The 19,502-nt window shown below is 36.5% G+C and overlaps 2 protein-coding genes across 7 annotated transcripts; one reads left to right on the top strand and one right to left on the bottom strand.

Annotated features, from left to right (window-relative positions):
* Positions 1-1,314: 1,314 nt before the first annotated feature.
* Positions 1,315-15,702, bottom strand: tmem240a (transmembrane protein 240a). Of its 4 annotated transcripts, none has more exons than XM_082144562.1 (5): positions 15,590-15,702; positions 8,279-8,385; positions 6,128-6,336; positions 3,866-3,904; positions 1,315-2,425 (listed from the first exon to the last, which is right to left on the bottom strand). In XM_082144562.1, exons 1-5 carry the CDS (start codon positions 15,590-15,592, stop codon positions 2,271-2,273), a joined length of 513 nt encoding a protein of 170 aa, XP_082000688.1. In that variant the 5' UTR covers positions 15,593-15,702; the 3' UTR covers positions 1,315-2,270. The 4 variants fall into 4 exon arrangements, with proteins under 4 accessions (XP_082000688.1, XP_082000689.1, XP_082000686.1 ...); XM_082144563.1 differs by lacking the exon at positions 15,590-15,702 and adding an exon at positions 8,656-11,030 and having other exon boundaries at positions 8,279-8,469; XM_082144560.1 differs by lacking the exon at positions 15,590-15,702 and adding an exon at positions 8,656-11,029.
* On the top strand, positions 12,895-19,361 carry mlh3 (mutL homolog 3 (E. coli)). 3 transcript variants are annotated; one of them, XM_082144555.1, is made up of 13 exons: positions 12,895-13,471; positions 13,613-16,095; positions 16,176-16,277; positions 16,360-16,436; positions 16,534-16,638; positions 16,748-16,832; positions 16,908-16,976; positions 17,323-17,431; positions 17,567-17,726; positions 17,811-17,834; positions 18,628-18,706; positions 18,962-19,110; positions 19,226-19,361. In XM_082144555.1, the coding sequence occupies exons 2-13, from the start codon at positions 13,614-13,616 to the stop codon at positions 19,319-19,321; spliced, it is 3,537 nt and encodes a 1,178-aa protein (XP_082000681.1). In that variant the 5' UTR covers positions 12,895-13,471; position 13,613; the 3' UTR covers positions 19,322-19,361. The 3 variants fall into 3 exon arrangements, with proteins under 3 accessions (XP_082000681.1, XP_082000680.1, XP_082000682.1); XM_082144554.1 differs by having other exon boundaries at positions 12,897-13,454; XM_082144556.1 differs by lacking the exon at positions 16,176-16,277 and having other exon boundaries at positions 12,901-13,454; positions 13,613-15,894.
* The last annotated feature ends 141 nt before the right edge of the window (positions 19,362-19,502 follow it).

Below are 19,502 nucleotides of genomic sequence, written 5' to 3'. Positions count from 1 at the left end.
AATAAATGCCAAATGCAAAGGTATTTATTCTGATACTCATCACTTTTAGGAGTGGAGAGCATTTTAAAACACCCTTGACAGCATTTTAAGATAAATGCATAGGAGCAGAGCACAATGCCATTGTCTTAACAGGCTGCCACCTCGCAGTGCATGGCACAGCAGAAAACCTGCTTACTATATCTCTGTTTATGTAGTTCCCAGGATGTGAATGGATCTTGAGTGGGATTTTCCTTGTTTGTACGAGAGACATCAAGAATTACGGTTGAAGAAGCATTTAAACATCCCTTCAAGGTAAAACTGGGATGGTGTTCATCGGCCTTGTCTCATTTCCACCCAGAGATCTGCAGTGACTCCTGGATCAAAAGCAATCTTATTCAGGCCTCAAGTGGAGTAGTTATCTGTCAAGCGAGTCCCACTTCTGCCAGAAGAGCTTTTAACAAATCCTTTTGACCTTATGAGACAGAAGGATTTTATTTAAATCTGTGATTTAAATATTGCCCTCAATTAAGTTAAACAATTCAGATATTTAATTTCACAATGGAACACACACACACACACACACACACACACACACACACACACGCACGCACGCACACACACACACACACACACACAAGTTTTTTTTGTTTATCTTATACGCCAAACGATAATAATTTTATTGATAATAATAAGAAATGTTTCTTAAGCACCAAATAAGTAGGCTATGTTACAATGATTTGTGAAGGATCATGTGACACAGATAATAATATTTCACAATATTACTGTTTTACTTCATGTTTGATGTAAATGCAGCCTTGGTGAGCATTATATATATATATATATATATATATATATTTCTTTCTAAGCTTTTTTTTATATGTATTCTTAATTATTCCAAACCTTTGACTGGTGTTCACTTAGCCTACTGTATATTTGTTTTCTTTAGGATTCAGATGGTGTTTATTCTTGATTTTTAGTAGCCTATATGGTGTTTGGTTTAGATTTTCAGCCTAAATTTATATAAGTTGTTCTTGAAACTGTATTCCTCATCATCTTTTTTTCCACCAATATAGCATTAGATCTCTATCAAACTTAGCAGTTCTCTCGAGTTTCATTCATGTTACCACAGGTTTTGGTTGCCTTCAATCTTTCATTTGACATTCAATTTTTTTATGAGTATAAATAAATGTCCTAAATATGACTATTTTGTTTATATATTAGCAATGGTACAGTCAGTAGGACTGTGTACGTTTCCCCTCAGCAAGCATGGGTGTTATGCATAGGTGTTATGCGATTGTCCACCTTCAGTCGTTGAGAAATGACACATCCCAAAACTAGGGGTCACTGTTGTGCTTCAATGGCACTTTTAATAAAACAGACATTTTATCTTCACAACAGCAATGTCTGGACATAAAGAGGAAGAGAAAATTGGGTCAGGACTCTCTGTGCTGGCAGGCTGGTTGTTCTTGTTTGAGTATGGAGTAGTTTAAACGCAGACCTGGAAGGGCTATTGGACACAGTGTAGGGAAGACAAGGAAAGTGCTAGCGGCTCTCTCACATATGACAGATGACGTTCGAAACAGCAAAAAGAGCCCTGACCGCTCATTTCAACCTTCCAGCACTCTCCTTTATTTACAGATAAAATTAATACATTCATTTATTTCACGTAGTAACAAAGCTAACCAATCTTTTTTTTTTAGAGTGATCTTTTTTCAATCAATCCAAAAAGTTCACATCACATCTGCATTCAAAATTCTTTCCTCTTTATGTTTTTCCCTCTTTTTTTACAGTTACCTCCTACTCCTGTGTCCATTTAAATCCCATAAAACAATATGTATAACTATTTACATGATCATTAATCTCTAACTATACCATCACAAAACCATGACCTCCGCCCTCCCACCCCAACCGCTTATCACCCCCCCCTCCCAAAAAGTCATATCCTGATGAAAAAGCTAAAAAAGGTGGAGGGGAAAGCAAGGAATAAACATGAATTGACTCCCATTGTCTCATAAAACCATTTCTTGCATCCTCCCCCATTCTAAAAGTGCATGCCTAGAATCAGCAATTGAAAATATAATGCCTGTACAGAAAAAAAAACCTTTCTAAACCATTCGCCAAATGTGGCGACCGTGGAAACAGATCAGCATATTGGCAACGATAATCTTCTTTCTTCTTTTGGCAAATACTTGAGTGGTTCTGGAAGGTCTAAAACATGTAGTGGAACAATTAAAGTGGGTCTCTGAGGCAGCAGCTGGTATGGAGCAGTTTTGGGGAAACTGCTGTTAAAGTCAGAGGTGACGGGGGCTGGGATGACCATTGTGATAGAGCTTCTGCTTGATGTGCACCATGTTTCCGCTGGAATCCTCCAGTTGCCGAAGCTGTGCGCGTCTACGGAGGTCCCGAAGGTTGCAGAACTGTGGCAACCACGACCAGGAAGGGGTATCTGTGAGCGGCACAGAGAAAAATGCATTAGCATCTGTCAAACTGTGGTGTTCTATACATTCTTAATGGCTAAGCTAATGAGATGGTTAAGAAAAGGAAAAAGAAAATGTACATCTTACAATGAACCAGCATGTCTACACAACGTGTTAATGGAAACAGCATGTGGGTCCAGACATGGAGGCTGGGGTGGAGGTATAACGAAACCACAGAGAGTTCCTCAGACAGCCCCGCCCCTCACAACTAGCCCTGTTGGAAGTGTGTCAGTGTGTGTGAAAGGGAGGCGATGGGGGAGCGGGGGGTTATTTATAGCATTCCATGGGTATGCCATCCACAAGGACTATCGTGAAGGGTATTCAGAGGAAGGCGGTGAATAAGGTTTTTTTAAGTCTTAAAGCTGGATCAAAAGAAAGGAAGAAGAGTTCAATGAAGGGCTGGATATTAATGCAGTTATAGGCAAAGTTCTTGTGTTTAAACAAAAGAAAGAGGTATGCTTTTCATAAAAAGCACTTTTATTACCATTAATAGCATTTTTATTCAAATCTAAAAAGATAAATATTTTCTAAAATATTTTATTATTAATATATATATATATATATATATATATATATGTATATATATATATATATATATATATATATGTATTAAGTACATATATTGTAAAATGTATGAAAATAAAAATATATACAACGTTTATTATGACAATATAAATCAGTTATCATATATATTACTTCTTGTCTGAAAAGAAAATTATTGTAATATATATAGCTAAATATATAAAATATTTTATTATTAAAAAATTTATACATATTCATACTTTAAATATATGAAAAAGTAAACATTTCAAATATTTCATTATTACAATATAAATCAGTTCTCAGATATATCCTGATCTGACCAGAAAATTATTATTAAAATGTGAAATATATATATATATATATTTTTTCAATAAAAAAGCGTGTGTGTGTGTGTGTGTGTGTGTGAATATGACTGCACGCTTACACGTCTCACCAACTTGCCTTCTCTTTCCAGCTGCTCTTTGTCTATTTATAGCACTTGCACAGTGCAAGGGTGCAAATCTCTCTCTCTGTGTGTGTGTGTGTGTGTGTGTGTGTGTGTGTGTGTGTGCTGGTGGGGGTGGGGGCATGACAGCATCTCTCTCCCACCTTCCTTTCCATCAACCTCACCTTCACTCCCTATCTTGGTGAAGCTAAATGATGCTGACCTGCCATCAACGTCACAATTTCACAGCTGTGGTGTGCTTTACTAGAGGGGCATCCCCAGTATTTTTTCAGTAGGTCATATCACATGACATGAAGATACCATTTTGTGTTTGTGCTACCAAAAAAATAATTTGATCAAAGTCAGAAAATATTTTTTCTTTGTGGGCTGAATTAAAAGGATAGTTCACCCAAAATTAAAAATGCTGTCATCATTTACTCACCCTCATGTCGCTGCAAACCCATAAGACTTTGGTTAACCTCTGAAACACAAATTAAGATATTTGTAATGAAAACAGAGAGGTTTCTGTCCCTCCAGTGAAAGTCATTGTAACCAAAACTTAGAAGATCCAAAAGGGTAGTAAAGACGTCATAAAATGAGTCCATATGAATTGAGCGGTTTAATCCAAGTCTTGTAAAGGGATACGATCGCTTTATATGATGAACAGATTTAATATAGGCTTTTGTTCACATATAAACACAGATAGATCATTTGTGTTTCAAAGATCAACCAAACTCCTATGGGTTTGGAATGACATGAGGGTGAGTAAATGAACAGAATTTTTATTTTTGGGTGAACTGTAATAAAATTTTGTACACAGCGCTCTGGAATCCTGTTTGGTCAACTGGTGCATTCTGTGGTCTGAGATGTTCTAATGGACTTTTTCTTTTTTTTTTTTTTTTTTGTGGAAGCTTTAAGATATACAGGTGATTTTATACAATCATTTGAAACTCTAATAGCCTAAATTTTATGTCCACATATTTATTATTTATTTATTTTATTAACAAGTCCTTGTTAGCAGTGGCCACTTTATAATCCCTATCTCTCTTTTTATCATTGGAAATGCTTATTATGGTTTTGAATACACCAGGAGACATCGATTTTGTTGCCAATTGCTGAATTTCATATTAGGCCAAGCAAAAAAAAGGCAATTTATGATACTAGGAAAAAAAATAATTGAACAACAATCAAGTAGCAATTTACAAATTGTGTTTCTTAACCGAGTGAAATCCAGAATATTTATTGACTTTCGGTATTATAAGGCAGTGGGGGATCTTATGTCTTTTGAATTGATTTGGTGTTATAAGGGGGCTCTGTGTGAAACTATTCATAAGAGTTTACAGTTTGTACATTTTTTAAATGATTTGATTTGAGTGTGTTTTGATTTTTGATTTGATGTGTATTTGATATGAATTGTATGAGAATATTTTGTATTCTCTCAGGTAGGAATTGACTGTATAAATATATAATAATTGTAATAACAGTGTGTTGAAATTCTCTCTCTCTCTCTCTCTCTCTCTCTCTCTCTCTATATATATATATATATATATATATTTCTTTCAAAGCTTTTTTTATATATCACTCTCCTTGGACCACAATAACTATCCTCCAATAAGTTCATCCGATGAACACTAATCATATTAAAACTAAAAGCATTCCATTTTAAAGCACTATTTACATAATTCTGCCACAGCTTATGTACTTCTTTACTCTCAAAGGACCACAGACAACTGTTATAAACAACTGCTGTGTTGCCCGTGATTCAGTTACATTGAGTGAAAACCTGCTGTTAATTTCTGCAGCCACAGTCTTCATCTTAATACAGTCATTACTGGGTGTGATAATAACAGGGCAGAAGGAGAGCGCTTGACAGCTGATGAAAATGAAAAATGTAGGTGTGTAAATGTTTGGGGACAGAAAATTGAATTTTGGGAGTGTTTGGAAAAAGACATGTTTATTAACATAAAACCAATACAGTGGGACACATTTTAAAAAAGGATTTAGAAATTTATAAGGATTTACTCCCATACAAATCCATGTATAGTATCACTCTAACACACCAACTGCAAATCACTTAGTGAGATTAGCTGATCTGGTACTGTATATTTAAAAAAAAACAAAAAAACATTTATATAATAATTCAAATTTACAGTTTTTACTCTCAGTGTTTTAATTTTAGTATTTTACTCTTTGAGACACAGCTAATGTACTTTATTAGCTGTATGAGCACAAGCTGTGTTCATGTTGTCACTAACATTTAAGGCACTTGTTCTTCACAGTAAAGTGTTTGACGTAAAAAAAATTGTTTTTGAGATGCAGTTTTAGTACCTGAATACATCCATTTAAATCTAGCACATAAAACATGGCATTTATTGAGCAAGGAAATAACACTCAACCACGTTCAATCTCAAAATCATCACGCTTAACAAAACATAAGGGCAACAAATGTCTCAAAACAAAAACAAAAAAAAACAAAAAATTCTCTTCATAACATTAAATAAATTGTCACGTAAGGGAAGAAAACATGATTTTGATGCATAAAAAGAAATGTATGAACACCCACTTACTCTTTAGAAGCTCTACTTAAATTTTCAGTAAGCAAATCCTGGTCTGCATAGATCCTACAAGCATATCCTTTGTCCTTTACATCTATCCACATGTATGCTCTCCATACACTCTTGGTTACAATGTTCTTCCCACTCACCATAATAGCGACTGGCTCTCCAGGCCCTCACAGCACAGTGCAAAGCTCCATCCAGCCACAACAACAGCCAGCTGATACAGAAGCCCAGCAACAGCCCCAGCATGAGGTCCATCTCCTGTTTGGTCACACTGTCACTCACAAAGTAATTCTCAGACGAGTCCACGAGCGAATGGTCTCCATCATATGGAATTACGTAGTGAACATGATGCCTAAGGCAGAGAGGGGAAAACTCTGTTTAGAGGTTTACATTCAGTCAAACAGACATGAAAGAATAAGAAAGGAAAACAATAAAGGAGGAGATAGACATTGAGGACATATTATTACACAAAAGATTGCTTTAATAACTCTCTCAGCAGGGTGGGAAAAAATGTGTTTTCTATACTGATATTACTTGTGGATCCAACTGAGCTCAGTCAAGCTGGGCTTGTTGTCTTGGAACACATGCATTAAACATAATGGTGTGGCACACAGCTGTTACAAATAATGCAGTTTTTGTGTGTTGTGTGTGTTTTGTGTGTTTGTGTGTTGCATTTGTGATGTTTATGGAGGTTTATGGGAAAATACTTAACAGTTTAATTTTATAATTCAACAGAATTATAAGCAAGTGTCTTAGATAAGGGTTAAAAAGATTTAATGTACGGGTAACTTCATCTGGTTTTGTAACGTAAAAATGACACATGATAGCTGATTTCTTGTTGTGTAGTACTAATTCATGCATAAGTTTAAGTTTGGATGTAACTTACATGCAACCTTGATCCTTAGCAACATAATGCCTCAAAAGTCAAATAAATATACTTATGTTTGTTTTACTATGTTGCATGTGAGTTTAAAAATGTCCAATAATTAGTTTGAACTCTCATTTTTTAGAGTTAAGAGGAAACAACTATAACAGTGGCAACATTTAGTCATACAGATATTGATTCATGTAATGTAAAGGAAGTTTGACATTTGATATTGATAGGCAGAAATATACAGATATGCAGATGTCAAAAGACTTTATGAGCAGATTGACACTGATGCACAGAGAATGTCTATTAATGACAATGATCAACACAAATCATGACAATGCGGTATCTCTGTTTATCTATAAATTGGTTTTACGTTTCATGTATGAAAAAAGTTTTATGCCTTGTTTCTGCAAATATCAAGGACAGCAGGTTTCCAGTGACCATGACCCATTTATAATGCTCTTGGTCCTAACAGAATACTCTATGTTTGGAAAGAGAAATGGTATAGAGATGAATTTATGAAGTTAAACCTGTGATTAACAGATCTCCACCAACAGTTTTAAGGTGTTAAATCATGCACATCTATTGAGAACAATTATGATCTGACCTAATTTACTACCCTCAGATGTTTTTACATCAACAACTTATAATCAACAGATGTAGCTTGAACAGAAACTGTTGTGCAAACAAAAACTCCAAAAGTCAAGCTTCAGTACTATTCAATATAAAAAAGAAATAGAAAATAAATAAAAACATGGTATATTAGCCTTGTAGATCTAAATAAATTACAAAATAGACTATATGTAGCCTATGTAAATAAATAAACAAATAAATAAATAAATAAATACATGGTGTATATTAGTCTTGTATGAATATATAAAATATATACTATCTGTAAGTAAATAAAATATTAAAAATGTTTGTACACTAAACATCACAAAACTGCATTATATCAACATACTACCTTCTATACTAATCCTTCTGCATTAAAATCACATTTCTATTTCAATAATACTAACGTAATTGTGTGGCCAACACACGAGCCCAAAAGAACAACATCTCTGGCTGTGCTTGGAGAAAAATCACACCTTGATACGCAGAAAAAAAAAGAAAAAAAATACAAGCAGAAAAATCAAGGAGAATTCTCATACTGAAACACCGACGCAAAGCAACAGCATCTGCTCAGTATCAATAAACCATTCGAATTACGCCCAAATTATGACACAAACCCCACGAATACACATATACGGCCTTAATGTGACAATATCCATTTGGATAAATGAGATGAAATGGAAAGGACTGTTTTTCGGGGGCTGGAGAATGGCTTAGGCCTTTGAGCTGTTAGTAATAGATGGGAAACCTGTCAATTTCTGGATCTCGTGCTAGAATGCAATTCGTTATTAACGTTTGGGTTGTTTTTTACCTTCCACAGTTGCAATGACAGACGCGGTCTTCCCCTCGTAAATGCGGTAAGATGTAGTTGTGAAAGCGGTCCAGGAGTGCGTTCATGTCCATTAAACACGCTATCGCCTGCAAAGAACCATTCGAGTCAACCGGGACATGACAAGCAGTATTGGAACACAGCAACCGCTACATGACCTGGTACTGTGACCACTGCAGGGGAAAATACACATTACATTTCCACATCAGCCAGTAATACACACAAGTACGGTTGTGCTGTCTTAATGAGATTTTTAAATGGACTTTCAGCGGTCCACGCTCTCATTAAGCCCCGATTTCACTTAGAAAATGACAGAAATTCACAATTATGAAGTGCTTAGACAGACTAAAGGGTCTTACCATGACAACTGAAGCACCGAGAATCATAAAAATCATGGTGGTTGTGATCATATGCATCAAAACTTCCGAACTCGCCTTTCCTCTTCCCCAGTCTGTTCAACAAATCCGGTTAAACTAAAAACATGCCGTCCCGGGAGAAGACGCTCATGGATGCGCCCTCGCCGCTACACCTGCCTCGGTCCTGAACCCGCCAGATTGGGAAGCGTTCTTAAGGCGCATAGGGTTAGGATGAGCAGATCTCGCTATCCCACACGCGCATTCACACAGTCTTCACCCACATCCAGCGATACGTTCCCCCAGTGCTGCAGTTGAATCCGCCTTAGCCGTGCGGTTGGGAGGGAGCTGAGGAGGTAGAGAGTCCTATAGTCTGATTACTGATGCCGCTGCCTCTCTCCTCCTTTGCGCTCCGACGCCGCTGGAAATGTCTTGCGAAAACGAGCAATGCCTGGGTCAGCTAGTTCTCTGATATATCTGTCTAGCAGTTGACATCTAGTAGACCTGAGATACGTCGTCAAGGCTTTATTTGAAGAAATGTGTGGTCGGCTTTACATATCTGCTGCGATCTTACCACTGTACAGGTGGCAAGCTGCTTTAACATTTACCTCAATAAGGAACTAGCAACTTACATTTTTTATTTATTATTATTCACACACACACACACACACACACACACACACACACACACACACACACACACACACACACACACACACACACACACACACACACACACACACACACAATAAACAGTATATTTGTAAAATATTATTATTGTACGGTGGCCGAGAGAGCTCAATGCGCTGCAACTGAAGAAAACTGAAAAAACACCCGCAAATTAAGAAAACATCTTCATCATACGTTTCTGTATTTGGTTGTGTTGTGACTGTGAGTATTTGGAGCACACATGTGTTGTAAAAACTGATGAAGATGTTTTCTTAATTTGCGGGAGCTCTCTCGGCCACCGTATAATAATATTATAACGTTACTGTTTAACTTTGTTTTTGATTAAATAGGTGTATAGCTGTAAGCACTGCAAAAGTTCACAACACAACCAAATACAGAAACGTGCTGCAAATAGAACAGAACACAAAGGATATGTTTTCAGGGGACCCCAATAAGTGACGAACCCGGCTGGGACATGCTTATTGCTCGTGAGCATCCCTATGCCCTACTCCCTTCGAAGGGCAGAGCCCTTGAAGTGGGGACTTGGGAGTGAGCAGGGCACTTGTGTGCAATTATGGAACCGTTTGGATACGTAACCGTTTGTAACCGCACTTGGTGAAGGGAGCAACGAAAGACAATGTAATTTCCTCATTATTTTCACCTGGGATGTTCCCATGACAATGCAGAACGGTTGAATAGCTGTTCTTACAGAAATTTCTTATTATTGCTGTTAACATAACTGTTGCAAATAAATATAAATTTTATTCAAAAAAGTTTTTAAAATATGCTTTATCTGTGTGTGAGTGTCTCTTTGGACCCTGCATTACCTAACATTTCTTATTAAACTTATTTAAACATAACATGACAAAATTTGTGTAACTGATGTATAGATTAATATCTTACCCTCATGTTCTTTTTCTCTCTCTTTTTTTAGTTTTTTTTTTTTAAATTAGGTTTCAGCTCATTGTTAACTCTATTTGTATTCTGATGACATTGAACATATTGTATTCAAAGTTATATAAACATGTCATCTCTGTATGTTTTGCAAAAAAAAAAAAAAAAAAAAAGTTTGAAAAAAAAAATGAAAAACTATACTTTGAGCAATAAGCATGTCCCAGCCAGGTTCGTCACTTATTGGTCCCCTAGAAACATTTCCGTTGTGGTCTGAGCTATTTGCAGCGCGTTTCTGTATTTGGTTGTGTTGTGAGTATTTGGAGCACACATGTGTTGTGAAACTAATGAAGATGTTTTCTTAATTTGCATGTGTTTTCTTCAGTTGCAGCACGTTGAGCTCTCTCAGCCACCATATTAATAGCCTATTCTGAAATGTAGGCTAATTCCTGTGATGGTAAAGATGAGTTTTCAGCATTATTACTCCAGTCTTCAGTGTCACATGATCCTTCAGAAATCATTATAATATGTTGATTAGGTGCTCAAGAAACATTTCTTATAATTATCAATGTTGAAAATAAAAATGAACATAATTATGTACACACAGTAACCTATCGATGACAAAATATTGTCTATATAATAAAATATGGCTAGTTTAGTTAAAGGGATACTCCACTTTAAAATGAAAATTCTGTCATCATATACTCACCCTCATGTTGTTTCAAACCTGTATGAATTTCTTTCTTCTGCTGAACAGAAAGGAAGATATTTAGAAGAATGTCAGTAACCGGATAGTTTCTGGTACCATTGACTTCCATAGTAGGAAAAAATATATACTATGGAAGTCAATGGTACCAGAAACAGATGATCTGGTTACTGACATTCTTCTAAATATCTTCCTTTCTGTTCAGCAGAAGAAAGAAATTCATGTTTGAAACAACATGAGGGTGAGTATATGATGACAGAATTTTCATTTTAAAGTGGAGTATCCCTTTAAATCTAAAAATCTTACAAGATTAAACATTTAATTAATAACAATTCAAATAAAAATATAATAGTGTTTCATAAATTTGTACAGTGTCAACTATTTGGTTGCATGGAACTGAAAAAGAAATCACTAATAAATAAATATTAGGCCTATGCCTATACTTGAACTGGAATAGGTATCAGCAATAACTGTAGTTTAATAGGAAAGTGAATAGCTGAAATCGGAATCACAGAAAGAGATTTCATTTTAAGGAATAAGTGTTAAAATGGCTTGCCACACACTGTAGGTTTCTGTTGATAAAGTAGGCTTCTTCAAGCCACCATACGACCAGATCCTTCTTTCTTAATATCCATTTGGGTTTATATGCAGAATGTGCCAACACAGTTTTAAATCTTGCTGTTTGATCCACAGCAGCCAGGAGCGTTTCTTCTCCATCTCGTGGCGGTGCGTGAGCGTTTGTGCGCGTGAGAGGGGTGGGGGAGAGACAGAGAGGGGGTTTGGGTGGGGAGTGGTAGAAGAGTCTTGACTAATTCACTTTTCCCGTAAAAACATGGCTGATCTTTTTCAATTAATGAAATGCACTACATTATATAGGACAGCTATCCCCCAAGGAGCGTGTAGTTTTTACCAACACATCCTCACGCCCCCTCACGCGCTCTGCAGTTCATATTGCGCCATTTCTTTTAGCTCATAGGATTGTTCAGCTTCTGTTTCCCACCTCATGTTCCCGAGGCTTTGCACATTAACTAACACATGTGAAAGGACCTTGACCGAAGATACAAAACACTGACTGACTTGGCAGGAATTCAGGCTTTAAGTCTTAACTCAATTTCCTATTGATGCACTTCAATTTCTTTCCAGAGCGCGCAGTAATGCAGAGTGATAACCAAAACGCAACCAAATCCATTCCGTTGAACTACAATATATGGGAAATTTCAATAAGCTTTTCATGCTAAACTTGCCGGTATTTTTTGTTTTCACTATAAATCATACCAATTCATAATATACTGATAAATGATGACACATCTTTATCTGTGAAGGTCACCGAGAACATGCCACTATGTCCCCCACATTCAGCAGCAACGCATTTCAGCACCCTGGAGAGCAGCACAGTAAAGATTTACTGCTGACCACCATCGCTCTCTCTCTCTCTCTCTCTCTCTCTCTCTCTCTCTCTCTCTCTCTCTCTCTCTCTCTCTCTCTCTCTCTCTCTCTCTCCCCCTCTCTCCCTCTCTCCCTCTCTCTCTCTCTCTCTCTCTCTCTCTCTCTCTCTCAATAAGCTGACACAATGTAGACTGAAATGGATAAAGAAATTAGTTTTCTAGTTTTCTTCCTCATAAACCTCATAACAAGCATAAAACAAGCTTAATTATCACATCGATTTAGATTATTTATTGGCCCTATAATGTTCTGCATTGAGTGCATTGTTTTTTCGAGTTTCATTAGAAGATATAACAATAAACAATAACAATACACTAGATGTTAGAGACTTTCTTAGTGGGAAAACTTTCTTATTTCTATTCTGTCACTTGCTCAGTCTCATTGAGTAAAAAGCATGATAGCTAAACATTGTTATGATTATAATTATTAATATAGCATACATGCAACTTGATTTTAACTAGGCTACATTAAATAGTATATGATATTATATTTTTTATTTAATTTTGTTTTTTAGATTTATTTATCAATAAATCTTCTCTGATGAAATATAATCAAAGTAGACCTATTTATCAAAAATATGGTTCTGCAAAAATAAAAAATAACTTTGGTACTTTCTACAAAAATTATATTTAAATGTTCATATAATTTCTAATGTATGAATGTTAAATGAATATTTATTGGTGTTGTGAACATGGTTGTGAAGTATTATATTCTTATTCATGACATCTACACTAGTATTGCCTGCTCTACGGTCGCTTGCTTCACGCTGCTGCTTATCCTTGACGTCATTTCCGCTCAATCCGCTGCAATTCACGTTGTTGTGAGTGAAAGTAGAAAGTAGATCGAACCCACAACAGAAATAATGGTTAAACAACTTAAACTAGTTAACGAATGAAATGCCATGCAAACGTTATTTTTTATCATAAGTTGTAGAAACACCGTATTGAATTGAGTGGTTAAGGAAACCGTAATTTTTTAGGGACCTAAATGCTTCTTTACGACATGTTGTTAACTTACATGGCAACCGTCAAAACTGACAGACGGCTTGTTTTCTGCATGTTCAGTCACAAATAACATCTCACAACCCACCAAAGAGGTATAGACTGTTTATAGGTATATTAGTTTAATTATTATTTCCAATGAAAAGATAATTATACTTCTCTTACGTGCGTCGTTATTTAGATTTGTGATTAATGTTTAATTTTACTTTTTCATCTCTGTGCATTAAAGTACTTTAACATTTATGTTTTTTAGAATGATCAAGAGTTTGCCCCAAGATGTTCAAGCACAGCTGCGCTCTGGTGTTGCTATTTTCTCATTGCAGCAATGTTTGGAGGAGCTCCTGTTAAACAGCATTGATGCTGGAGCAACATGTGTGGCTGTCAAAATAGACATAGAAGCCTGCAAGCTGCAGGTGATCGACAATGGCTCAGGGATGTGCCGGGAGGACATGGAGAGAGTGGGATTGCGATACAACACAAGCAAATGCAGCTCGCTGGAGGATCTGGATAATCTCAGATTTTATGGGTTCAGAGGGGAAGCGATATCTAGTATTGTCTCCCTTGCAGAAATGGTTGAAATGTCATCTAGGACTAAGCTGTCGGTGAAAACATACGTTAAAACCTTTAATGAAGCAAATGCATCGGATGTTTCAGAAGCTCAAACTGTTCGTCCCTCCGCAGGGACGACCGTGTCCGTCTACAATCTCTTCCACAACATGCCAGTCCGAAGAAAGCGAATGGATGCTGTTTTAGAAACCGAACGCATCCGTCAGAGAGTGGAGGCCATATCTCTGATGCACCCATCTGTGTCATTCACAGTGAAAAAAGAAAATTCGGCTCACATGATGGTGCAACTCTCTAAAACAAGCAGTACCTATTACAGGTTTGTGCAGATTCATGGCTTGAATCGAGCCCAAAAGCTCGGAGAGGTCAATTACGTCCATGAGCAGTTTGAAATGACTGGTTATATTGGTCGTGAGGGACATTACAAAAACAGCTTGCAATTCCTATTTGTAAATGGGAGGCTTCTTCTGAAGACATGCATTCATAAAACACTCAACAGCCTTCTGAAGAGAGTTAGCAGTGCTGCGAGACAAAACAACAGCCCAACCGCATATTCGGTAACATCGAGCCCCAAACAAAGAGGCGGATGTGATCTCCATGGCGTCTATGTTTTAAATATCAAATGCCATTACTCAGAGTATGACATATGCCTCGAACCAGCCAAGTCACTGATAGAGTTCAAAGACTGGGATAATGTACTCATCTGCATTGAAGAAGGAGTAAAAGCATTTCTTACTAAGGAAAATCTGGTGACAGAGTTTTCCATGAATGGCAGTGATGGTCCATCAAGTAGTCCATTGAGGAATGCAAAGACTTCTGTGGCAGAACAAAACCTCAGTGCTGAGCAAACGTGTGAAAAGTGCGACGCACTGACAGAGAAAAAGGATAATGCAAGTGGTTTGGAAGTCTCTGGTGGTGGGAGCAAGTGGGAGCAAGTGTCAACAAACACCGAAACCATTTCCAGTGAAGAATCGGACGCTGAAAAAGCTCTTCAGGGGGGCGTTTTGCGTTTGCAGACCACATTTGCAGTTGCTACAGAAAGGAATAACAATCGCAAAGAAGATGAAAATGCAATTTGTCCCAATATAAGCCATAATGATTTGCCAGTTACTGTTAACAAGAACAACAACATAAATGTGATGGGAAGCAAAAAACACAAGATTTCAATTCTGGATGTAAAAGTGGCGCAAGATAGTTTAAAAAAATTCTGCTTCCCAAATAAAATTTCTCCAAAAAAGAGAAAGTTGCCATTAAATGGCATTGAAGACGACAAACATGTTTTTTATGGTACCAGCTCAAAGACTTGCAGGGCTGCACCATGTCATAAATTATCTCTGTCTTTTGAAACAGGATCTCTTGACAAGTTCAAAAGGTTGTTTGGGAAGAATCCTGAAAAAGAACAACCAAGTACAGTAAAAACAAGCCTTTTACAACCAGAATCCTCTAGAAAATCGAATGACTGCTTTGTAGGATCTACTTTGTGCTTAGATGATTTAGACAAGCCCTTATTGAGGAACATTTCAGATGCTCATTCTCCATTTAGTTCTGAATGTTATGCAGAATCTTCACCATGGAACGAGGGAGGAAAAATATCACCGGCTGCCAAATGTTCCTACTTCAAACATGATAAAACGGCATTCAGAGAGGTCAGCAGAGACTTTCTTACCATGGAAACGTTGTCTTTTCCAGTTGTACAAGACTCAAACTTTGAAGAAAAGTCCTGTGAATTAGAAAAAGAAAATGTATTATTTGGATCCTCAGGAACTGTTGATTCACTTGTCCATGATTCTTCTAAAGACAATCCAGTCTTCGCTCTGATTGAGCAGGACACAACAATACCTTCCTCAATTTTAGAAGACTCTCACCTCTGGAACAAGAATGTGCCTTCCTTTTTGGGAAGTGTGAGCAGTGTTGATGAAGCCAGAGTAACCTCTCAGCATGATCCTCTGTGCAGCAACACAGGAAATGAAGGTCAGAATACAAATGACATTGTTGAAACAATCCCAATGTCCAGCAGCTGGCTGGCTCATTATGACAGTTGCTTAGGAAAGCTAGTTTACATAAACCAAGTTACAGGGCTCAGCAAATACGACTCTCCTCCTGTGGAGGAGACTCAAGTGCCATGTACCACAGATGTCACTAACATGGCGATCAGTGCTTTTTCAAGAACAGGTGGGAGATATTCAGAGAGATGTTTTTGGATCACTAATGTACAGATATTTATATTATAATCAGCTTGTCTTTGCTCATAGGATTTGAGCACAGGTGTTATCCATTTCACACAGACATTGTACTTCCGTTTCTGCCCAAGCCCAGAGCAGAAAGAGCTCTTAACTCAGGGACAGACAGCAGAGGTACAGCTCTAGATTGACAACAGGACTGAAATCAGCTTTTTAGTAAACATTAACTAATTGTTTTTCTTTTTACTCTTTTAAGAGGATGCCCAAGGTCCCGATTCACTGTCGACTTTATTCTCAAAATGGAGTAACCCGGTGTTCATACGGCCTCCAGAGGTATAAAGACTACTGGTTTAATAAATTAAATAATTTAAGGATTTTTAATGTAATACTTCTAATTAATTTGGCTCACACTAATAATTATTCTGAAAAGGTTGCTGTGGATGTAACCAGCGGTCAAGCTGAGGGTCTTGCTGTAAAAATACACAATATTCTTTTCCCCTACCGGTTTACCAAGAATATGATCCACACAATGAGAGTAAGTATTATACATCAGCTCTTTTTGTGCACTGAGGAACTGACACTTGCAATGGTGAAAATGAATCTAAGATTAAAAAAATTAATTAAATTATTTTTTTTCCCCTTAGGTCATCAATCAAGTGGACAAGAAGTTCCTTGCTTGTTTGATAAATACCACAGAACAGGATGTGTCTGAAAGCAGTGCAAATGAAGGTGCCATGGCCTGAAAATCATTGCATTGAATAGTGTGATGATGTCCTAAACATTTGTCTTTGCCTTCTACTGCAGGAAATCTTCTGGTGTTGGTTGATCAACATGCTGCCCATGAAAGAGTTCGACTGGAGGGGTTGGTAACAGGTAAATGGTAATGATGTAATGGTTAAGCACCAAATCAGCATGTTAGAATGATTTCTGAAGGATCATGTCACACTGAAGACTGTAGTGATGATGCTGATGAAAATTCAGCTTTAAAAATACATTAAAATAGAAAGAGATTCAACAGATATTTCACAATATTAACGTGTTATTGTATTTTTTTAATCAAATAAATGTAGCCTTTGAAAACATTTAAATATCTTACAGACCCCAAACTTATAAGAATAAGAAGAAAACAAAGTTCATGTAAAAGCATTAAAATGGTAATAAAGAAGAGGTGCATGAGGATTCAATGAATTTTTCCCACACTGCTTGTTGTTTGATTTAGACTCCTATGAGGATGACCCAGACACACCTGGAAAAAAGAGGCTGTGTTCTTCAAGTGTAACCCCACCCTTGGAGATTAATGTAACTGAGGAGGAATTGAGACTTCTGAGGTCATTGCAGCTGTTTGAGCTGTTGAACATTCCTGATTCCATCGTCATCTTCTCTTTGAAACATGCATGTGTGTTCAATTAGTTCTGCACCTTTGCCAAAACAAAATGCCATAAATCTCTCTTTTGTTCTTGAAGGTCTTGTCAGGCCTTCCTGAGGGGTCTTGCTTTAGATGTAAGGTTCCCAAAGAGTGAGTCACTGAATGTGTTTTTGGAGAGACTTCCCACATGTTTCATCGAGAAAGAAAGTACAGAGCTCCGCCGTGGAAGGCGGTCAGTAATTAAAACCATTGCCGAGGTCAGACTCAGTTCTTATTTGTTTTTGTTTTCTTATTGTTTTAAACTCAATTTAGACTCATACACTGTATATTTTATTCTGTAGGACTACCTGCGAGAACACATCGAGGTGAGCTGGCATGTCCATACGTGATTTGCTGTGCTGGGTAGTTTGTTTTTAGTGAAATAAAGTACATAAAATTTTAGTTAGTGATGTAATCTAATACATTACACATTTTAAGTTATATAATCTGACTACTTTTTGATTACTTTTAGACTTTTTGATTTGAATACTATAACTTATTCCATATTGATAAAAAATACAAAGAGAAAGAAAAATGATTCCATTTTTTGTTAACAACTAAATGAAACGATTAAAAATTTAATTAAAATTACATTACGTTAGGGTCTTCCAAGCTAGTGTTTGGGAAGGAACTGCAGAGGGTTTGTAAATTGATGAAAAGCAAAAAAACAAAACAAAAAAACAGTAACTTAGAAAAAGATGTGTTTATGCCTAATGGCCTTCTCAATTTTCCACGTAATTATAGTTGGCTGGTCTGTGTGTGCAGTTCCACAAAACTGGAAGACATTCTGAACATATTTGAAATAGCTTTTTTTTGGAAAGAAAATTTTACAAATTATTAGGGAGAATCAATGAATTCTAGATAATTTACTGCCATTTTGTAAATATTAAGTAATAATGTAATCAATAAAAAAGTAACTGTAGTCTGATTATGAGTATTTTAACATGTATTATATTCTAATTACAAGTATTTAATTTTTGGATCTGATTATATAATCTAGATTACATGTAATCAGTTACTACCTAGCCAGCACTGTAAACAAAATACTACAAATGGGATGTTTTTGGAGCTTGAATGGGATATATTTCTGATATTTTGTTCTTTTGACTCATATTGCAGCTTCTCCACTCAACAGGAAGAGTGAGAGGAACGCTGCCTCTGACAGTACATAATGTTCTCGCTTCACAAGCGTGTCATGGTTAGTGTTATAAATCCACCATTAAGTTCAATTGAAATATATTCTGTTTATTAACTGTTATAGGGAACACGGAAACTGTCTCCCCATTCTCCCATTTATACAAAAAAAGCCACAATGTGTCTAAACATGTTTGTGTACACTTTGAGTACATTTAACGATTGTATATTTTTGTTAGCTATTTTTAAGCATGTAGGTAATTAGCATTTTCAAATATTCTTGTGCATATTAATTAATTGTATTTATTTATCTTAACAGGAGCAATTAAGTTCAATGACATTTTGAGTAAAGAGGAGTGCTGTAGTCTGGTGAGCTCGCTTTCCTCTTGTCATCTTCCTTTCCAGTGTGCTCATGGAAGACCTTCCATCGTCCCTCTGGCAGATCTTCACCACTTAGAAGATCAACAGGTATGTTTCAACTAACCTGCAAAAAAAATAAAAAAAAATTAATAAATATATATATATATATATATATTTTTTTTTTTTCTAATATTTTATGTTTCATTTTTTAATATCCTCACAGGATCTTCCCAAACCAAATCTGAGGAAATTGAGAAGGATGTACAAGTCATGGCAGCTTTATGGAAAAGATCAATCTCTTGCACAAAACAAAGCTTGAATTTATCAACAGTAAAACCTCCTGCAATTATTAAATTATTTATTTTAGAGTCCACCTGCTTCTGTTTATTGCTGGGCTGCTTTTATTTTGTTACACTTTTTGAAGCATAGAGTTGCTGCCAACAAAAACTGCTCTGCGATAGAGCAGCCAATAATAAAGGACTATACTCGATCGTGAAGTA

The sequence above is a fragment of the Leuciscus leuciscus genome (genome assembly GCF_965113295.1).
Source record: "Leuciscus leuciscus genome assembly, chromosome: 18".
NCBI classification, from domain to species: domain Eukaryota; kingdom Metazoa; phylum Chordata; class Actinopteri; order Cypriniformes; family Leuciscidae; genus Leuciscus; species Leuciscus leuciscus.
Note: the sequence above shows the minus strand (reverse complement) of the source record. Positions and strands in the feature narration are given on the sequence as shown.